At 61.9% G+C, this 17,266-nt stretch overlaps 2 protein-coding genes across 2 annotated transcripts; both read left to right on the forward strand.

Annotated features, from left to right (window-relative positions):
- The first annotated feature begins 2,862 nt into the window (after window positions 1-2,862).
- Window positions 2,863-5,551, forward strand: LOC112993184 (uncharacterized). Its single transcript, XM_026116575.2, has 2 exons — window positions 2,863-3,365; window positions 3,925-5,551. Exons 1-2 carry the CDS (start codon window positions 2,890-2,892, stop codon window positions 4,070-4,072), a joined length of 624 nt encoding a protein of 207 aa, XP_025972360.2. The 5' UTR covers window positions 2,863-2,889; the 3' UTR covers window positions 4,073-5,551.
- Window positions 5,552-9,769: 4,218 nt separating this feature from the next.
- CHRNA2 (cholinergic receptor nicotinic alpha 2 subunit) lies at window positions 9,770-17,172 on the forward strand. The gene is made up of 6 exons (XM_026116567.2): window positions 9,770-10,876; window positions 12,125-12,279; window positions 13,678-13,722; window positions 13,876-13,985; window positions 14,368-15,448; window positions 15,980-17,172. Exons 1-6 carry the CDS (start codon window positions 10,810-10,812, stop codon window positions 16,103-16,105), a joined length of 1,584 nt encoding a protein of 527 aa, XP_025972352.2. The 5' UTR covers window positions 9,770-10,809; the 3' UTR covers window positions 16,106-17,172.
- Window positions 17,173-17,266: the final 94 nt, after the last annotated feature.

A 17,266-nucleotide genomic window follows, 5' to 3' on the forward strand; every position in this document is an offset into this window, starting at 1 on the left:
GGACGCCTGGGCCCACCAGCACCTCTCCGGCCCCACGGGGTGTGGGACCCGCGGACCCAGCTAATAATTCTTCCTCCCCTATGGCTATTTTTGTAATAAAAATGAATTTCGTCCCCGGCTCCCAGCAGACCCCTCCAGACCTGCCTTCATCGCGGCTCCTCCGGCCTGCAGCCCTCTCCGGGGTGGATTCTCGGGGGTCTTGGAGGCGGCTGAGCTGCCGCTTTTTATGAAATTTACTGGTTTTGAGAAAGCTGTTGCTCCGTCAGGGGGGGATGCACGGAGGGACCGAGCCATGTACGTGCATGCACACCCAGTCTGCACCACCACCTCCATTTCCGTAGGAAATCAGGGTATTTTCACTGGAATTTGAGGATGGGAGAGGGAAGGGGACATGACCAGCCGGTGCCGGCTCGGGGGCAGCCCTCATGCTGCTTGTGTTGGCCCCCAGGAGTGATGGAGCTCTGGAGGGGGGCAGATCATTAGCAACAGCTTCGTTAATGATGGGAGACAGAGGGCAAAACCATCTCTTAATTCACTTAACCGCTGCTGTGCGCATGGGTGCTGCAGGTGTGCACGAGGACGATGGGCGCAGCAACTCGCCGCAGCCTCCATCTCCAGAAGAAAGTTAATTTGGGGATGGAAAAGGGGGAAATATCCCCCAGCCCCTTAGCAGAGCTCCGCTACCCCCAGGCACGGTTTATGCAGCCAGGTGGACCCCAGCTGGCCTGAAACCTGCTCTTTCCCCCCTAAAAATGCAGCCATGGGGTGGAGGCTGCTGGCTCGGGACTGTGGCCCCGGAGGGGTCTCGGTGCTGGGCACCCATCCTGCACGCCGGCTGCAGGGAGCTTCGATAACCGGAGTCACTCCCGGCTCCCCCCCGGTAAAAACGCGGGATATTGGGTCTGGGGGAGGGGAAGCGCTTTGCAGCCTGCTGCTCCCGTCGCTATTTCCTTGGGAGCAAACGAAGCCTAAACCGCTCAACGTGGAGCAGGAAAGAGGAGCAGGAGGAGCCCAGCCTCTGTTTCCAGCGCTGGTTTGGAGTCCCGCTGCCAGCGAAATGCCAGTGGAGTTACGCCTTGCTGAGACCGGGCCAACTCGTAGCAGGATTGGGCTAAACCCCTCGCTTTTAGCTGCCTCTGAGCTGGAAGCGGCACCAAAGACAGCCCGGTCCCTGCTGGGGAAGTGTCTCCAGCCCTTCCCGTGGATGGATGCCCGGGAGCATCCGCTCTTATCGCCCGGGGGCCGCCGCGGCAGGCCGGGAGCGGGGCGTCCCTCCAAGGCACGTCCCTCCTCACCGCCGGCTCCGGGCTCATTCGCTCCAGCCGTGTCGTCAGCGAAAAGCAGCTACCGAGCAGAGCTCGGCGGCCAAGAGGCGGCTGGATCCGCGGCATCTCCCGCTCGGCCCCGCCAGGCACCTCCGAAGCGCCGGCTCGCAGCCGGCCGCCCTCCGCGCCGGCCCCGCCGCCGGATCGCCCCCGGGAGCGCCGTGGGAGCCAGGTGGGGTTTGCAATTTGCCCTCCGGTTTAGCTCCCTCCGCCCCAAAAAAGCCTCGCAGGGCTGGGGCAAGGGGGAAGGCGACGCGGGGCGGAGGGAGGGCGCTGAGCCTTGGCTGAGAACCGAGCAGCTCGTGACACCCAAGGACTCGCATTGCTGCTGCTCTTTCCTCGTCTCCCAGCGACACCGGTCACCTGCACTGCTTTTTGCAGTTATACCGGCACCATCCTGGAGCAGCCCCCGCAATTAGGGGGGAGACCCGAGAGCGGACCCCCAGCCCGGCGGTGGGGCTTGCATTCGCCCCCTCTTCTCCATCCCCCCGCCCCGGCCCCGCGCCGAGCCGGGCAGCGGGGCTGCAGCAGAGCCCGCTCGCCCCCGCACCCGGCCTCGCCGGCGGGACCTGGCACCGGCGCCGCTGCCTCGGCGCCAACTATTTGGGATCGCGGTTTCTGAAAGAGCCCGATTGTCTGCGGCCCCGCCGGCCTGGCACCCTCCGGCTTTCTGCCGCCCGGGAGCCGGGGAGCGGCGGGGGCCCCGCTGCCGGCGCCGGGGGCGAGGAGCCCCGGGGGGGGGGCACAGGGAAGGGGGCTGCGGACGGGGCAACCCCAAGCAGGACCCGGCGTCCGTCGCGATACGCACACGTCCCGGGGCACGGGGGCTTCCTCCGCCGAGGCCCTGCCTCGGCTGGGCGAAACCCCCCCAGTCCTGCTTTTTGCAGGATTAAAGAGCAGCTTGAAAGAATTGCAATAAAAAAAAAAGTCAAATCGCTGCCCGTTTCTGGGCCCTGGCTTTGCATCTCACCTTCTGGCCTTCCCCCGGGTCACCGAGGAGAAGAAAAGCACATCGACCGCACGAAGGACAAAACTGCCTCATTTAAAGTCGATATATTCTGGAGTGGGATCGTTTGGAAGAGAAGTAGGTCCTGGGATTAAAAATACCCCTCCAAAGGGTTAGCGTTTCTCAAACCTGCTTTAATCTAAGCCGTATGAGACCGAGAACCAAGCTCTGCCCATCTATCCGTGTAACACAGCTTCGCCCCATCAGGAGCATGAACCCAGCCTAGATGTAAACCCACAGGTTTGGCCATCGCTGGGGGACACCTGGGCCCGCTGGGGAGCCATGGGGTCTCCAAGGGCCGTGCCCGGCTCTCCGCTTGGCCGTGGGGCCAGCAAGGGTGTCAAGATGGCACGTGTCTCCTCTTTGCAATGAGCGTTTTCTGTCCTTTCCTCGCCTGCCCGCTGCTGCCCGGTGCTCTCCAGCACCCGCTTGCGTGCGATGCACCAGCTCTGCTGGGCTGGGAAGTTCAGAGCCGGGTTTATCCCTGGCGTCGGGCAGAATATCCCAGACGTTTGGCACGACCGGGGCACTAAGCTCCTCGTCTCCCCCCAGGACACCATGGTGCCCCAGGGCGCGTGGTGCTTCGTCGTCGCGCTGTGGGCGCTGGTCCCCGCAGCCCGTGGGGCGCGACGGGAGGACGACGCGGGCACGGCCTCGGCACTCCGGGTGGACCGGGCCGGACGCTACCTCGCCGAACCGGGGGACCCCCGCGAAGGCGACGAGCGGTGCGGCCTCACCTTCCGCACCCCCAGCCCCTGCAGCCCCGGCGGGCCGCCTCCGTCCCCTGCCACCCGGGATGAGCTGGACCATCTCAAGAACCTCCTGCAGGACACCAGGGCCAGCCTGAAGCGGGTGGAGACTGCGGCCAAGCTGGAAGACGGCGCAGCCCGGTATCAGGATATCATCGCCGAGGCGTTGCCTGCCATCCACGGGGCTAATCTGGAGTTTCGGGAGAGCCTGGACAACGTCCGCAAGGAGCTGGAGGTGCACGTGGCTGAAGCCGATCACCCAGAGGTGGCAGAGAAGAGGCAGAAGTAAGTGTCCGAGCTGCCACCGGAGCTGGCGGTGGGGGGACAAGCCGGGGACATGGGGTGGAAAATGCTCCTCTTGCTCCCTGGGAGAATGAAGGACCCCGAACTCCAGGGGTGGGATCAGCCCTGGACCATGCACACTCCCAAACCGGGGCTTGTTCAGAGCACCCACGAGAGCCATCAGTGGTCCCCAAGCCCTTGCAGCATGCCCCACTTCTCTGTCCTTCCCTCGTCCTTATATATCCCTGCATTTATCCCTGCTTTTAACCTAAGCAGAGGAAAACAGAAAAGGCACAAGTCTTAATTTAAGATTAGGAGAAGGGCTGCAAAGGGGCCGGCTGGAAGTCCTCCTGGGGCACGAAGCTGCTCTAAGCAGGGGATGACGAGGGAAAAACGCACGGGAAAGGGCTCGCCGTTTGTTAATGATTAGAAGGAATTAGCGCAGCTGAGCCGTAATGCGCTGATGACGAAGCAGCTCGTCCTGCTCTGCAAGGCAGGCGACCTCGCAAGGGTTTTGCAACCCGCTCGCTGACGCCGAGCCCCGCTCTCTCGCCCCGGACAGGCTGCGGAAAGGCGTGCGGGTGCTGGCGCACGTGCTGCGGCTCACCGGCCACCTCGCCGAGGAGCTCGACGCCGCCTCCCACCACCTCGGGGCCGAGCTGGGCCAGCACCTGCAGCGCTTGGCCGCCTGGGCCGCGGACGAGCCCTAGGGGAGCTGGGGCGGCGGTGGAGGAAAAGCCCTGCTGCGCTCGCAGGCGTCGCCGGACCGGGCTCCGCCGTGCTCTGCCTTGCTTGCGCGCGCTGGCAGCGCCCCGTTCTGCGCCAGCCCCGGCCCGTCGCTGCGGCTCCTCTCCGAGGGAGCCCGCGCAGCCCGGCCGCCGCGAGCCGGGGGCTCAGCCCGCCAGCGGGGAGCTTGCGAAACGGCCTTGGTGCTGCTCGAGGCGGCGGGAGCCCCGGGAAGGGCGACGGCCTGCTCCGCGCTGCCCTGATCCTGCGCCAAGCTGCCGCGGTTCCCGCGGTGCAACCCAAGCGTTTCCTTGCATTTATCCCGCCGGAGCTCAGCCCTCGTATAGCAGAGCTAAGGGCAGACGTGTGCAAAGCTAAAGGCGCCCGACCGGGTCGAGTGGCACTGGAGCGCATCGGGGTTCGTCATCTCCCCTCCGAACTGCTGGGCAGCCGAAAGCATCCTCCCGCTTTCCCTCTACCTGCACCGCCGTCTTCGGGATAACCGCTCCGGGCAGCGAGCTGAGGCCCCGGCCCTGCAACAAGGCTCGTGGTGCCGCAGAGTCCCTCCCTGCTCGGCCCTGGGCATTTTCTGCCTAGCAGATATTAGCAGGCTGTATTCAATTCTGCTCTCGTTCTTCTGTGCAAGCAACTAGACAGACCCGACGTGAAACCTCTTGCCACAAGCCTTCTCCAACCCTTTGGTCCTCTTCACAGTGCTTTTTCCATGCAGGCTCCCTTTTCCAATAGCCGTTCGCAGCTAGCTGGACCGGCACGCCAACATATAAGGCACCGATGCCACATCGCTCGCCTTGCTTGGATGCTGTCAGCCCTCGCCCGGGCTCCTGGGGCTCCGCGGTGTCCCAGCGTTTGCTAAAAACTAACCCCAGGAGCCAGAGCCAGGCGTTTGGGGACGTGGCTCTGCCTCCGTGGTGAGCAACAACCTGGCGCAGACGGGCAAGGGCTGAGGCTGCCTCCCGCCCTGGTTAATCCTTCAGCCCAGACACAGCGCTCGGCGCGCGTTATCCAGGCTCGCTGATTTAAAAAGCCTTTTTGCTGCTCAGCCGCTAGCAGCTGGTGCCTTGGTCGGAGAGCTGGGGCCTTCCGAGCTGGGAAGCCGAGGCCGCGACGGGGGTGGGATTGCTGCGCGTAAATGCACGTGGCTGAAGTTGCAGGAAAGCCTTGGATCACACGCCGGAGAAGGACTGGCCAGAAATAAGCCAAGGCTGGAAATTAGGGCCCTCCTAGCCTGTAGGTAGCACCAACCACTGGAAAACAGCTGGAAACAGAGAAACCCTCCTGATGGGAGGCTGGAGGGCTCGGGGGGGCACAAGAGCCCCCGTACGTCTGTGGTGCAAGAGCCCCCACCCCAAGGCCAGGCGAAAGTGAGAAATACCCCTGGGCTTCACCAGCACTTTTCTCGGAGCTGCAGCCAGCATAATAAAGACGCATTGCGCTGTACCAGGCGTCGGGGAGCATCTGTTATCGCTGCGTCTGTGTTATCTCCGTGCTCCGCTGTCAAAGGGAAAAGGGGGAAAACGCGTGTTCCTCTGCTGTCTGCAGCGCAATCGGCCCCTCCGCTGCCCAAATAGCTGCTCCCGGGGCCCCGGGAGCGTTCGGGTTGCTCCCCGGCCCCAGGGCCCCGGACAGACCCGGTGCTGGAGCCCAGCCTGCCCCATCCGCGGGTCTCTCCAGGCGTGGGGCGAGCTGGTTCTGCCGCGCTGAGCGTTCACCCCGGCCGCGGTCCGGCCCCGGCTCCCTCGCCGCCCCGCCGGCTGCCCGGCCAGGAGCCGGCTCCGGTTTTTTTCCTCCCCAGCAAATCAATGGAGTTGGCTTTTTTTTCCTAATTAATTCGCAGCAGTCTAAGCGGACACATCTTTCTCCCTAATTCCCCCAGCCTTGCATTGCACACCGGCCGATCGAGGTCGATATTCCCAGCTGGGAGCGCGGGGCCCTGGGCGGGCTCTTGCAGGCACCACCGGCTTTTCCCAGCTGACTCCCGCCCCTCCAATAAGCCTCGCTCCATCATCCTCCCTCCCCGTCGTGCCAGCTCGGGGTGATCAAATCGAGCATCTCCAGACACCGAACCCCTCCACCTTTGCCATCAGCTCCCCGTGGTGCGGGGAGGGGGTGGATGCTGCGGCGCTGGCTCCGTGATCCCTTCTGCTCATGAGCTTCTCATACTGAGCACCCCAAGGACACACGGACGGCTGGGCCACCACCACGCTGCCTTCAGCCAGGAGCACAGAAAGAAACTCAGGATGGGGTCCTGCGTCACGCAGCACGACACAGGGGAGTGGAAAAATCAAGGCCCCCTCCACACTGGAGTCTGCCTCCTCGTTTATCTCCCAAAAGGAAGGAAGCAAACAATTCTGCAGGTCCCCCAGGGCTTGAAATTGCAGCCCTGGGCTTCATTTGCAGGAAGGGATGCAGAGGTTACGCATTAAATTTCCTAGCAGGCAGGAAGGAGAGAGACGGCTCTGGGGAGAGGGCCGAGTCTTCACCCAGGAGGTTGGTGAGCAGGGGGGAGGTTGGTGTTTCCCCTCCTCCTGCCGTCAGAGAACCGTCCTCCCTCTCAAAGTAGCCCTGCCCAGGTCCCATGGCGGTCCCGTGCTGGTCCCCACCCTGAGTTTGCACTGCGCAGACCCCATCCTGGTCCCATGTCCATCCCCATCCCACATTTCCACCTCACGGACCCCATCCCAGTCCCCATCCCACATTTGCACCGTGTGGACCCCATCCCAGTCCCATGCCGGTCCCCATCCTGTGTTTGCACCCTGCGGACCCCATCCCAGACTCTTTTCAGTGCTGTCCGATGACAGGCAATGGGCACAAACTGAAACATGAGAAGTTCTGTCTGAACATGAAGAAAAACTTCTTTACTATGAGAATAACAGAGCACGGGAACAAATTGCCCAGCGAGGTTGAGGAGTCTCCATCCTTGGAGATACTCAAAAGCCCTCTGGAAGTGGTCCTGGGCAACCTGCTGTAGGTGAGCCTGCCTGAGCAGGAGGGCTGGACTAGGTGATCTCCAGAGGTGCCTTCCAACCTCAACCATTCTGTGATTCCATGATCCCAGTCCCATGCCGGTCCCCAACCCATGTTTGCACCCAACGGACCCCATCTCAGTCCCATGTCAGTCCCATCCGGGTCCCCATCCCATTTTTACATCCCATGGATCCCATCCCGGTCCTTGTCCCACGTTTGCACCCTGCAAACCCCATCCTGGTCCCATGCCAGTTCTCACCCCACATTTGCGCCCTGCAGACCCCTCAGCCAGGTGTGGGGGGGTGACTCAGTGCCCGGCTGCACATGCACAGCTCGCAGGGAAGAAGGATCTCCGGGAGAGGGATGCAAGATATTGCCCTGACTTTTCTTCCCCATCCTGCAACTATTTGTTTGGCCAAATTTTCCAGGTGCAAACGTGGCCTTAGGCAGGTGCAGCTCCCGAGCCGGGGGGGTGACGAGACCTCACAGCCCCGATTGCCTGCACGGGCAGCCCCCACACAGCCAGTGCCACAGGGACATCCGCGTGCCCCAGGGCCACCCGGCCACGGGCAGGTCGGCACCGAACCCCGCAGCCCAGGGTGACCCCAGGCCCAGGAGGTTCCCCAGCAGCAGTGGCACAGGGAGCCCAGCCCCGTGCGATGCCCCGTCCTTGCACAAGGAGAAAGACATCCCCTTGCCCGTTCCCCGGCTGATCGGCACCTTGCAAGAGGCTGAGGAAACGCTGGCAAATCCAGCGCTTCCCAGCCTGGGGAAGCAGCTCTGCGAAGGTGCCCGGGCTGATTGCAGAGGCAGCCTTCCTCCCCGCTGCCCCCCCCGGACCTCCCCGCCTTCCCCTGCCCCGACAGCTCTCGCCATGGTCCTCCCTCCTCCCCCAGCCCCTGTCGTCACCGGCTAGAGTAAGAGCCGCGACAGCCTTCTCCGGAGCCCAGTCCTCGCCGGAGCGGTCCCGGCGCAGCATCCTCATGCCTTGGAGCACCCAGGACCTTTCCTCGCTCTCCCTGCGGCAGGTAAGGGGGGTCTCCCTGCTCTCTGCAGGGTGGGGAGGGGAGAAGCGCTGTGCCCCTGGGTTTCTGAGTGATGGGAATGCAGCAGCAGGGAAAGTTTTCCAGCTATGCATGAACTTCCTGCCTGGAAAAAAAATCTCCCAGCCTTTTAAATCCACGCAGAGGAGCAGACAGTCACATCAGCACCGCAATCTCTGCTGCTCTCTGCAAGTTATCTATTGCTGCTGCCTCTCTGCTTGAGCGTTGGCTCCGGAGAGCTTAGCCAAGCTCCCGTGTCCATGAGCATCCTCTGCTCGTGGGGTCTGTCCTTGAGCTGCTAGCATCTGTCCGGGAGCTTTCTGCATCCCTCCAGGAAAGCCGTCCGGCTCTCATCCGTGCACAGCGGTCTGCAAGGATGCGAGTGCCTTGTGGGGCATCTCCGAAGCGGTCTCAAGCACGAAATCCCCAACTTCCTTCCGTATAGCACTGAATAATTGAACCCAAAGAGGGAGCAGGCAGAAGCAGCTCTCCCAGCACCACTTTTGCACTTCCCTGTGTATTTAGATATCTCAGCGAGGGGAGGCAGGGATGTAAGTCTCTCCTCAGCCCAGTGCAGCGGCCGCTGTTTCTCCTTTTGTTTCCCACCCCTTTCACCATCTGCGTGTTCATCAGCCCAGCTGCAAGTTGAAAACTGCGCAAAAGATAACGATGAGCCGATAAGGGTTTCTCGCTTTTACCATGCCAGTTGTGAATTTAAGCCGAAGCAGCTCCTTGTTTACAAAAATCAGTGCCTTCCCCTTTGGTGGGGCTGGGAGCTCTCCAGGAACCCCCTCGGCTTCAGGGATCAAAGCAATAGTCCGTCGGGTCATTGCACGGCGTGTGGAGACGGCTCCTGGGCTCGCGGGGCAGGTTTGGGGCAGGCGCCTTGTACGCACGAGCAAGAGCTCTCGGTGCCTCTGCAGAGCCAGTTATTTCCCTATTCGCTGAATAGGCAAATCGAGCACTTCCATGGATGGATGGATGAAGGGATGGGTGGATAGATAAGGGTGGATGGTGAAAGGATGATCCCTCTTCGAAGAGAGCAATATTAGTAACCCCTTGGCCTTCCCCAAAATATGTGCGACTGAGGTCTCTCTGCTTCCCCAAGGCTCAAAGCAAGCGAGATCCAGCAGCTTGGGTGTCTCCCATGCTGGGGGACATCAGTCCATCCTCTGTGCCCCTCTGGTCCCTTTGCAGCACCCAGGCGATGAAGAAGTGTTTTCAGGGGGTGGTTTGGGACGCTTTCCCCAAAAGGACAGTGCAAGGTCTTCTCCCAGCCCACGGCCGCGCGGGCAGCCCCGGAGCAGGGCTGTAGGCAGACCCCAGCCAGGAGATGCTTCCCCACACTTGCTCCCAGGGGACGGCATTGTTTCCAGGGGAGGAGGGCAGAAGGATGTTCAAAACCAGTTATTTTCTGGCATCTGGGCTCCATCCCTGCTAGGAAACCACCCGGGGCAGAACGGACTCCGCCGCTCTCCATCTGCACCCAGCCGAGCTGGGGGACGGCCCCGCAGGGGTCTGCACTGCCCCTAAACCCACCCCCGGGGCTTTCCCTGGGGAGAGAGTGCCTGGTTTGCTTTCCGGGGGGATGCCCAGAAGCTTTGCATTAAAGCACGGCGTGAGGTTCCTCTAACACCCATCCAGCCCCGCAGAGCCTGCATGCTTTTAAAGGCACCTTTTCTCCTTTCTTTACCGGCTTTGGGACCGTTATGGTGTTAATGCTATTGGGGATGGAGGCTCTGCCTTTTAACGCCTATCCCACATCGCCCTGAGACCCAGCAAAAACTGAGGTGTCTCCATCACTTTATCTCACCGAGGGTTGACTCCCCAGCTGGGATAGGAGCTCCCCAAATCAGCACCCTGCCTCCCTGAGTTGCATTTGCGAAATGGGGTATTTTCCCTGGATCACAGCATTGCAATGATCCAGGCCACCAGCAGCAGCCGAGGTCCCATAGAAATCCTGCTGGCAGCTGGAAGCAGCTCTCGCTGGAGCAGCCAGCCCCAGGGATGGGTATCGGGAGGAGGGGGCTCCAGTGGGATCTTTTCCCCTGCTCCAAAGCCTTTCCAGTTATCGCTGCGGGAACCTGCAGAAAGTTGCAGTTTGCAGCTCTGACATTGCCCGAGGGAGCTGTTTTGCTCACCATAATTTTCATCTTGGCTTGATGGACCCAGCAGATGTGAGAGGCCATGGAAGAAATTGCAGCGCCCTGCAACCGCCCTGCACCTCAGCCTCGTGTCGGCAGCGAAGATGAGACCCAGGGCCACAAGCCCAATACTGAGGAAGTCGCACGGTCCTGCCCTTCTCCGGCTTTGGGCTCCTCCATGGTCCTTCTGCACAGTCCACTTCGAGGTCCCTCTGATTTGGTGTCCGACAGTGTCGCTTGCTTCTCTCTCTGCAGGAAGAGCAATGAAATTTCGGGTGCAGACCGGCCCTGAGCGACAGCCCCCGCCCTGGGTGCGCGCGTGTGAAGGCTCCGCGGGGACCCGGCTCTCCCAGCACGCGTCCAGCTCCATCCTCAGCTCGTCCGGCCCCAGCGCTCGTTAGCAGGCAGGGGAACGCCGGACGCAGGGTTGTCCTCGGTCCTCGGAGCTGCTCCCTGCTCGCTCCAGACCCCCGCTCCGGGGAATTGGGGCACGGGGGAGACCGGCTCTGGGCGACGGCGTGAGGGGCAAAGCCGTCGGCTCCGGGCAGCATGGAGCTCCCGTCCTCCCGGGCGCTGCCGTCCCTCATCGTGTGGTGCTTCGTCACCTTCCAGGCGGGTAAGGGTTGCTCCCGCGTTCCCTGCGGCATCCAAATTTCCTTCCCGGAGCTCTACCTTCTCCTGTTGTAGCCCCAGGGGCAGATCTAGGGGAAAGGAGGGGAGGTTGAGGGAGTTGCAGCTCGTACACATGGAAAACCTGTTCTCTCCTGGTTTCGCCCCGCGCAGTCTCCCCGTCCCAGCCTCCACGCTGGCGTGGTCCTTCCACCATGCACCCTCCTGGCATGGGGTCAGGATGAGGGTCGTGACAGGGGTCTGCTCCAAAACATGGCTCTGGGTCCACAGCACTGCAAAGACCCCCGAGGGGACGCAGGTCTGGGACCCCAGCCCCATCCTATGCGAGTCAGCAAGATTTTTCTTCCACCTCCCGTTAATAAAAGTCGTCCCAGGAGCTGGGCATCTTGATTCTCCCGCTCTGGCATGGGGCATGTTCTGACAACAGGGTCTACACCTACAGCCGTCTGGTCTCAGGGCAGAGCCACCCTTGCAGTTTTCCTTTGGCCACTCTTCACCGTGCAAAGTGCTTCTGCACCAGGAGAAATTTATGGAGCTTGGCAGCGAGCAAGGACACCCAAGCAATGCCACGTAGACATGTGGGCGAGCTGGCAGCGCTGTCGATCAACACCAGCTTTTTCTATGCGGAGCAAAGTGCACTTCACTCCTTCCCCACTTGGCCTCCGGCCCGGCTGGGAGACGGGCTCTAGGAAGGCTGCAGTGGTCTCAAGGACTGGCTCAGCGATGGGCCTCCGCCTTGTGAAACTGAACTAGTCAGCACCAGAAACAGCAGGCAGAGGGGCTGTGAAAGGGTCTTCAGGTGTCCTAGACCGGGATTTCTGCACCAAGGTTCGTGCCAGGGTTAGCTTGCACAGTCCTCCGCTCCCCAGCAATAGCACAGGGCCTTGCAGGGGCTGATTTCTCTCTGCCCGCCACACCGTGGGGTTTAGCACCCCTGCGTGCCGTGGTGAGGAGCAGAGGGGCTTGTGCAGCGTCACCCTGAGTCTAAGGCAAAGAGGGGCAGAGGACCCAGGCGTCCTGAGTCCCTCCCTGCATTGAAACGCTGCGCTTGGGCCGGGCTGCCCCACAAAACGCAGGGTGCCACTTCCAGTGGGATTTACTCCAGGGTTTCCCAGGTCTTGTGCTGTCCCTGCGTCCCACCCACCCCAGTGGAGCCATGCCCCCCCTTTTAACCTCAGGGTTGCGGGAGCTCTGCCCCCAGCCCCAGCCCAGATCCGTCCCCATCTCTCTGCAGCCACCTGCGTGCAGGAGCAGCCCCACAGCCACGCCGAGGAGCGTCTCTTCAAGTACCTCTTCACCGGCTACAACCGGTGGTCGCGGCCGGTGCCCAACACCTCCGACGTCGTCATCGTCAAGTTCGGGCTGTCCATCGCGCAGCTGATCGACGTGGTGCGTATCCGGCCGGGCGCTGGGTCCCCCCCACCAGCCCTGGGTCTCGTGCCCCATCCAGGACTCCGGTTTTGGGGGGTCGGGAAGGATGTCCCTTCTCCCACCTGCTTGAGACCATGTCATCTTTGGGTGCTTTTAGGTGTCCAAGTCCAGGATGAGGGGTTTTTTGGGGGGGTCCCAAGGAGGAAAATCCTGGGACAGGGTTCAGGAGACGTCAGGCAAGTCTTGTTCGCTGCTTGCAGTTGTACACAGCATCGGTGCCCGTCCAAGCCGGGTGTCTGGGCATCCCTCGAGCCAGCAGAGAGGCTCACAGGGGTGTCTGGAGCCACCTGAGATGCCCCAGAGAGCCCCAATTGCCACTGCGCTAGGAGGGCACCAGTGTCTCCTAGGTCCTGTGGTGCATCTGTGAGCCCCGTGCAGACATCTGAAGATGCCTGAGGGCTTCTCAGATGGCCACAGATGCCTGCCGGGCCCGTGGATGAAGCTGCTCAGTGAGTTCAGGACATGATTCATTCCCGCCCCGGGGCAGAGGCCTGCGCTCCAGCAGCCGACGTGTGCCCTGGCCTGCCCGGCTTTCCCGCAGGGCTCGCTCGATGGCGATGCTTCAGGGCAGCTTCCACCTGGGCTTCTGCCCCTCTGCCTGCCGGTCTGGGGGAGACTCCGTCAAGGTTGCGTCCAGGCAGCATCATCCACCCTGACACCTCCAGCGGTGACAAGCCATCCATCCTGCCTCCCGCCGGGCCGGGCACCCTCCCTTTGAGGGGTCCCTCCCCATCTCCACCCCTCCAGGCTAGATCCTCCTTGGAGGGTACCTACCCCGGGTTGGGGCAGAGGCAGCCGTGGGGACCGGCACCGGGCAGATGCCTCAGGAAGCTTTGGGGTGCAGGGGACAGTGCTGGCTGCATGGGGACCCTCCTGGAGCACCCCAGATCTTTCCTCACCCCTGATGGCTGCGAGAGGATCAAAGGAAAACTGCACAGCTCCCTACCTCTGTTCCATCCTTACCCCTCCCCGCCAGGGCTATCCCTGTGCCCATCCATCCATCCATCCCCTTGCTCTTTCCTCCCATCAGTGGCACTAGGCATTTGTCCACCCAGCCAGGCTTCACCATGTCGGTGGAGCGACTCACAGCCCTGCTCCACAATACGCTATTTCTTGCTGCCATCTAGTGAGCAGATATTTCCAGGGAAATACAGTCTCTCCTTCAACTCATACTGGTACCAGTGTCTTCCAGTAGCTGAACCCCAGAGGTGGATGGAGGTGGAGGGCAGAGGAGGAGCAGCTCAGCTGCGGGAACTGTCGGGGCAAAAGCAACTCTTTGGGGGCTGATGAGGTGATGGGACAAGTCCTCAAGCTCTCTCCAGCCGTCTCTCACGCACTCCCTCTTTCCCACTGCAGGATGAGAAGAACCAAATGATGACCACGAACGTCTGGCTGAAGCAGGTAGGAGTCTATTCCCTCTGCGGGACAGGAGCATGTCTGGGAGGGCATTTGGGGCAGAGAAACCCTGAGGAAGAGGAAGAGGAGGGTCGTGCTGGTCCTTGATGGACCCTGGGGCAGCCTGATGCCCTTCCCTCCCTCCTCGTGTCCCCCCAGGAGTGGAGCGACTACAAGCTGCGCTGGAACCCGGCGGACTTTGACAACGTCACTTCCATCCGCGTGCCCTCCGAGATGATCTGGATCCCCGACATCGTGCTCTACAACAAGTGAGTGGCACCGCCGAGAAGGGGTGGCCGTGGGGCCAGCCTCCCCCATCCTCTTCCAGCCCCTCAGGGCCCCTGCTCCCCATCCCACCCCTTTTGGCACGGGTGCAAATCAGTCTGGTGGGGGGGAACCTGGCATTGTGCGAGGATGCACGATAGGGCCACAGCATCAAATCAAGGCCAATATCAGCCCTGAGAGCTGATTTTCCTGCGTGCTCAGCCAGGTGGGAAACTCCTGCCCCTATTTCCCAGGGGAAACTCTAGGGCATCGCTTCACCCCACAGAGCGAGGCATGGCCAGGGCTCTCTGTGCCGCCTTCACCCACCTTAGCAAGTTCAGCACCTTCCTGCCTCCTCTGATCTTTGCGTCTCTCTGCCCCATGCAGCGCCGATGGGGAGTTCGCCGTGACCCACATGACGAAGGCCCACCTCTTCTCCAACGGGAAGGTGAAGTGGGTGCCGCCCGCCATCTACAAGAGCTCCTGCAGCATCGACGTCACCTTCTTCCCCTTTGACCAGCAGAACTGTAAGATGAAATTTGGCTCCTGGACCTACGACAAGGCCAAGATCGACCTGGAGAACATGGAGCACCACGTGGACCTCAAGGACTACTGGGAGAGCGGCGAGTGGGCCATCATCAATGCCATCGGCACCTACAACTCCAAGAAATACGACTGCTGCACTGAGATCTACCCCGACATCACCTTCTGCTTCATCATCCGCCGCCTCCCACTTTTCTACACCATCAATCTCATCATACCCTGCCTGCTTATCTCCTGCTTGACCGTGCTGGTCTTCTACCTGCCCTCCGACTGCGGGGAGAAGATCACGCTCTGCATCTCTGTCCTGCTGTCCCTCACCGTGTTCCTGCTGCTCATCACGGAAATCATCCCTTCCACCTCCCTGGTCATCCCTCTGATCGGCGAGTACCTCCTCTTCACCATGATCTTCGTCACGCTCTCCATCATCATCACCGTCTTCGTCCTCAACGTCCACCACCGCTCCCCCAGCACCCACAAGATGCCCTGCTGGGTGCGGAGCTTCTTCCTGGACTTCATCCCTCGGTGGCTCTTCATGAAGCGGCCGCCTGCGCTGCCTCCCGGCGACGGGGCCGCCGGGCAGTACGACCTGCCGGGGACGAGGCTCAGCACCTCCCGGTGCTGGCTGGAAACCGACGTGGATGACAAGTGGGAGGAAGAAGAGGAGGAGGAGGAGGAGGAGGAGGAGGAAGAGGAGAAGACGTACCCCAGCCGCGTGCCCCAGGCAGGCCCCCACGCCCAGGGCGCCCAGTGCCGCTACGTTTGTGGGCGCCAGTTCAGGAAGGCGTTGGGGGGCCCGAGGGTGCCCCCCAAGGGCGACGACGCCGGTTCAGAGCAGGGGCTGCTGCTGTCCCCCAGCATCCTGAAGGCTTTGGAAGGGGTGCAGTACATCGCTGACCACCTGCGAGCAGAGGACGCCGACTTCTCGGTGAGCGGGTACCCCCGAGGGCTGGGGGTGGCCGGGGGCCCCCACGCCGCTGCTGCCAGAGGGCAGCTGCTGGGGCTTGTCCGCCACGGGGACGCGATAGGATGGCTGGTGGGATGCTCCATCGCTTTGCAGCGGAGCGCTGCTTCCCCCAGGCTCGGATCAGGGATGTTGGAAGGCCCCAGCCAGCCCACGCCATCCTGCCCTCAGAGACCGGGGATAGACCAGCCCAGCCTGCTTAGACCCGGCTCAGTGGTCTGCATGCCCGTTTTCAGCCAGGTGACTTCAGGAGACCTTCAGTGGGGGTTGCACTGCCCCGGGCTCTGCACAGCCGCCCCAGCCCTGGTAATCCGAGGGTTTCCCCAAGACTCAGCATGGGTATTTCCCCATCCTGCTGCGGGGAGCCGAGGCAAATGGCAGGACAGGGGAGAGCTGGGTTGTCTCCTTGGCCCAAGAGCATCCTCGCAAGCGCAGGCAGGGTCTTCTCCTCGCAGCTGGATGCAGTCACGCTCACAGCCCCTCTCTGCTCGGCAGGTGAAGGAGGACTGGAAGTACGTGGCCATGGTGATAGACCGCATCTTCCTCTGGATGTTCATCATCGTCTGCTTGCTGGGGACCGTGGGGCTCTTCCTCCCGCCCTACCTGGCGGGGATGATCTAGGGGCACAGCTGGGCGGGGGGCATGGGCACAGCCTCCTCCCCAGGAGCCGCAGCGGACACTGTGCACGGGCACCGGCTCCCTCCGGCAGCAAGGACGCTCCGATGAGTCCAGCATCTGCCCTCGAGCACGCGCTGTGGCCCCGTCCCGTCAGAGCTTGTCCTTCCCTGGCAGCGTCTTGGGGTGCAGTGGGGACCACGGTGGGAAATGCAGTCAGAGCTGGCTGCAGGGGGGTGAAGCAAGAGCTCTGCTGTGGGGGGTGACCTGTCCCCATTGGGATGCAGGTGGGGAAGGATGGCCGTGCACATCGGAGGCTGACCAGGTAACAGGTAAAGGCTCCTGGTCATTCAGGGAGCTCTGCTTTGCAAAGCCCAGCCCAGCCCAGGCACACCTCGAGTCCAATCAGTGAGGGCCTCCATAACCCACAAGCCCAAGCCGTTGCTTTCTCACCCACTCAGAGACAGCAGGGAGATGGAGACAGCTGAATCGGAAAGGTGGGTGGCTTGGTGAAGCCCAGACAAATGGACCTCTCCAGCTTGCAGCAAAGATTACCCGGCTGCTTTCTTCCACTCCCTGCCTGCCTCAGGCTGTAGCTCCAGCACCACCTCGCTCTGACGATTACAGTCCAGCTTTTAATTCTAGCTTCAATGTATCCTGGAAGACCAAGCCTTACAAGGGCTCTAGTCTCTCCTTCAGCACCCTGAGAGACACCAGGTTTCTGCTGCTACGTTTTCTGCTCCAGGAGACCAAACCAGAAATCACAGCGTTGGATGCAGTCCGGGGGTTTCAGAAGAAGCACCCAGGAGGAAACTAGGCTGGTGCCGCTGAGAGCTCTTAACATCCCGGGGGTGTTACAGCCTTGGGGCACGCAGCCTGGGGCTGGGAAAAGGGATGCCCGAGGGAGCAAGTGCCCAGGCACGGCTGGCTGGATGCGTGTTTGTGCAGAAGCGCATAGATGTATTTATTATTCCTGGATTTGGCCAGCACCCACCAGCCCTCAGGTGTTTTTGGTAGTAAGCCCTGGAGGAGGAGCAGGGGGAGAACGAGGAGCTTGGGCCTCTCGTAGGGATTATGGGGTCAATGGGGGTGAAATGGGGCTCAGGATGGGGCTGGAGGCTGCAGCCACTTGGAGCTGTGCCGTGAGCAGCTCGGTTGGGTGCCAGG

This window comes from Dromaius novaehollandiae, chromosome 3, assembly GCF_036370855.1.
Source record: "Dromaius novaehollandiae isolate bDroNov1 chromosome 3, bDroNov1.hap1, whole genome shotgun sequence".
In the NCBI taxonomy this organism is placed as follows: Eukaryota; Metazoa; Chordata; class Aves; order Casuariiformes; family Dromaiidae; genus Dromaius; species Dromaius novaehollandiae.

Bases quoted from the DNA above. Each gene is read 5' to 3' on its own strand.
- LOC112993184 (XM_026116575.2), top strand. From the start codon at position 2,890: ATGGTGCCCCAGGGCGCGTGGTGCTTCGTCGTCGCGCTGTGGGCGCTG. The intron at 3,366-3,924 runs GTAAGTGTCCGA...CGCCCCGGACAG, and splicing joins GTGGCAGAGAAGAGGCAGAA to GCTGCGGAAAGGCGTGCGGG.
- CHRNA2 (XM_026116567.2), top strand. From the start codon at position 10,810: ATGGAGCTCCCGTCCTCCCGGGCGCTGCCGTCCCTCATCGTGTGGTGC. The intron at 13,986-14,367 runs GTGAGTGGCACC...TGCCCCATGCAG, and splicing joins GACATCGTGCTCTACAACAA to CGCCGATGGGGAGTTCGCCG. The intron at 15,449-15,979 runs GTGAGCGGGTAC...TCTGCTCGGCAG, and splicing joins CAGAGGACGCCGACTTCTCG to GTGAAGGAGGACTGGAAGTA.